This window comes from Geospiza fortis, unplaced genomic scaffold (assembly GCF_000277835.1).
Source record: "Geospiza fortis unplaced genomic scaffold, GeoFor_1.0 scaffold54, whole genome shotgun sequence".
Lineage (NCBI taxonomy): Eukaryota > Metazoa > Chordata > Aves > Passeriformes > Thraupidae > Geospiza > Geospiza fortis.
In genome coordinates, this window is record NW_005054301.1 from 6,038,880 (window position 1) to 6,042,338 (window position 3,459).

At 50.2% G+C, this 3,459-nt stretch overlaps 1 protein-coding gene across 1 annotated transcript in view; it reads right to left on the bottom strand.

Annotated features, from left to right (window-relative positions):
- Positions 1 to 2,251: 2,251 nt before the first annotated feature.
- Positions 2,252 to 3,459, bottom strand: part of FOS (Fos proto-oncogene, AP-1 transcription factor subunit) — a 1,421-nt gene continuing 213 nt past the window's right edge. Inside the window, 1 exon segment of the mRNA XM_031064562.1 lies at positions 2,252 to 3,459. This exon segment is cut by the window's right edge and continues 69 nt beyond it. Within this exon segment, the coding sequence (XP_030920422.1) occupies positions 3,044 to 3,459 (416 nt within the window). The 3' untranslated portion in view covers positions 2,252 to 3,043.

The window sequence follows — 3,459 nt, forward strand, 5'->3', positions numbered from 1 at the left end:
CCTCCTGCGGCCGGGCAGGAGGTGCTGCTGGGCTGGGCAGCCCTGCTGGGTTCTGCCATAAGCGCGTTTAAGGATCTTCACGTTGTTTTACAGCTCTGCTTTCTGTAATTCGTAACAATTCCACTGTGCCTTGCGTTGCGTTGCAGTTGCATTTCTAAGAATTAATTACACGACCGCCCTCAGAGGGATCAGGAGCACAGGAGGCGTCAGAAATAACACGAGGGTTCCCTACGTGTCTTATCTCGTTCCATTGTTGTGTTTCACAAAGCTTTGTGCTGGTATCTGTGTGATGGATCAGATACAGCTTGTAATTGAAGCACATGCTTATAACACATTGCAGGCAGAGATTGCTGCATTATTCCTCAGTTGAAGATAGTGGCAAGATTCTCCCTGTTTTAAGTGTGACTTCACTACATAATGTTCAAATGCTAGGAAGCAGATAAATCACGTTCATAACACAGCATAAATTTTATGTAAAACATCCTGAATTCTGGATTGTTTGTGGCTGAAGGCAAGGAGCAAGGCTGGAGCCTAGTGTTAGATATAAAGTGTCTTATGTAGTGCCACCCCTAAATCTGACATCTTTGTGTAACAAATGCAAAAGCTGATACTTAGACTTGGCACTTGCTATCATTTCTGTTAAAAAGGCAAGCCTTGGTTAGGCAGTAGGACTGCTGTCTCTCTGAATTTAGCTCTAGATTTTGCTTTAGCCTGTCCGATGATCATGAGAGATGATGGGGCCAGGATCACTCCAAATGCTTTGAGGATACCGTGTGGTATTTTTGGACTTTGTGGACCCCTGTTTCCTTTCAGCCTCTGCTGAATGTCTGGTGATTTCAGCAGCGTGCATGGGCTCCCAGAGACTGAATTGTTCAGCTCTGAACTTGATGGTGTTTCAGCAAGACAGCACATTGTCATTCCAGATTTGCTGACTTCACAGGGTTACCTGTCACATAAGTCTGACTCTTGTAGCATCACCCACCACCTACATGACTGCTTCATGGTTCAGTGCTTTTGTGCATTTGTTGCAGCTGGGTGTTGCCTGTGTAAACTCAAGTGGCTATGTGAAAGTAGCTGCTGCTTAGTAGCAAGTGGGATTAGTCTTCATCACTTGTCAGCTCTGCCTACAGATTAATGTTGAAAGATGGGAAACTGCGCTTGTAATATTTGCTTTTACACAGGGCAGGCCTTGTTGAGCAAGTCATGGAGCTGCAATACTCAGTGCTGAGATGAGATAGATCCTGTGTGTGTTCTGATTAGGGAAGGGGTGGAAATAAGCAGAGCCTGCTGCAGTGACCAGGAAATGTGGGCTTAGAGAAACCTGACCCTGAATGGCAGCCTACAGAGACTCCCTGAGACCATGGTGTCAGGATGGCCTTCAGCTGGACACACATGCCAGCACAGGTGACTTCTTTGCTTTCACCTTGAGAAAGGAGTTCTCAAATTGGAGTGACAGGGCTGGAGCTGTCAGGGGACCCTTCATGTGCAGCCATCAGGGAGGGAGCAGACCACTGCTCTGCAAGCAGGGATAACCTGGCCCAGCTGCTGTCCTGCCAGCAGAGCACATTTCACTGCATGAGCAGCAGGGCTTACAGAGGGTAGCAGCCTTTCTCAACTGACTCAGCAGGAGAGACCACATTTCCAGAGACTCCAAGGAGGCAGCACATTCCTAGAATGTGTGTGCCATTTGCTATAACTCATTCATTCAAGGACTGGGCTGTCCTTAATAGAAACTGTAGAGCCAGTGGTTTGCCTTTATACCACTCACCCCGAAGTGAGGAGTGCACAAGCCTTTCTCATCCCCTTATGTCCAAAGAAGATAGGCCACAGCTACTCCTAGAGGAACCAGGCCATACCCAGGGACAAGGAAGTTGAGCTGTTAGGCACATGGAAATAATCATGTGGGCCCCAGCCTAGAGATGCCCTTTCAGCACTTTCCAGCAAGACCTCCAGCTAGCTGGTGAAAGGGCACAGCAGGTGACACAGAAGGGGACCAGACCCAGACAGCTCAGCTGGGAAAGGCTGTAGGGAGTGACCCTGGTGCCTGCCAGAATGGGTGTAACCACAGCCAGCCCTGACTAGCACCAGGACAAGGACAGGGCTGGCCTAAATGGTATTACCACCCTTATGCACCCTTAGTCTCAGGGAGATTGCAGGTGTCTGCAGTTTATAAAGCCCAGACAAAATTAGAGGCTACAGAACCCCTTTGAGGTCACAGGGAAGCAAGTGCAAAAGGTAACACAAGGACAGCTCCAGCAGTCAACTTAAATGCTTTTATTGACAATGTCTCTGAACAATAATAAGCAAACAATGCTTAAGTTTCATCCAAATTCACTTTCCACATGTCAAAAAAGACCTCAAGGTAGAAAAAAATAAAATAAAAATATAAATATCTGAGAATCCATCTTAATAAATAAATTAAAAACACAATAAAAACGTTTTCATGGAAAACTTATGTCAGAACATTCAGACCACCTCAACAATGCATGATCAGTAAAGTTACAATGAACATCAACGTAGAACTACAGTACATGGATATAGCTATTTATCTACCTAAGAGAAAATAAAATAGAGTCTCTTTCCCCCCACGTAAGATGGGTCATTGCTAAGTCATCAGAACACGATATTGCCAGGAACACAGTAGTTATTGTTAATCAGCTGCACTAGATACGAGTTGGAGATACCCAGCACCAGGTTAAATTCCAATCATTTAAAACCAAGAGATTAATTAGTTAATGCTAGTGATACTAAGGAGGGGAGGGAATCACCTACCCAGCCATGTGGGACATGCTACAGACTACCAGCTCTCATGGATGGGCCACTGGGGACAAGACAAACTCCATGCGATTTGCTACATCTCTGGAAGAGGTAAGAGACCTCGGTGCATGACGCTCTGCCAGGCCCCGGGGCGCCAGGCCAGACAGGGGGTGGCGGTGGCAGGGCCCTCCCCAGGCCTGGGGAGCCCCATGGGGCACAGCTGCAAGTCCGTGGGGGTGCGTGGGCAGGGGAGGGGGCCCAGCAGGTCAGTCAGTGCTGGAGCCCTTCACAAAGCCAGCAGGGTGGGGGAGCTGAGGGAGTCGGACGAGGGCTCGTTGCTGCTGCTGCCCTTCCGGTGCGCGGCAGCGCAGCTGGGGAAGGCCTCTGCCTCGGGGTAGGTGAAGACGAAGGTGGAGGTGTAGGTGCTGGGACACGGGGTGCAGGTCACCACAGGGGTGCAGAGGGGCTCCAGCTCACCGCTGGTCCCGGCAGTCAGCGACTCCCAGTCCGACGGGTAGAAGGAGGCCCCAGGCAGGTCCATGTCGGGCACAGAGCGGGAGGCCTCCCGCGGCCCCGTGGAGAAGAGCAGCTCGTCGAAGGGCTCAGCCTTGAGCTCCAGCCCGCTGCTGCCGGTCTCCTTGGGCGGCACGGCCGGCGGCGCTTCAGGCATCAGCGGCAGAGCAAAAGGCGGCCCCTCCGGCC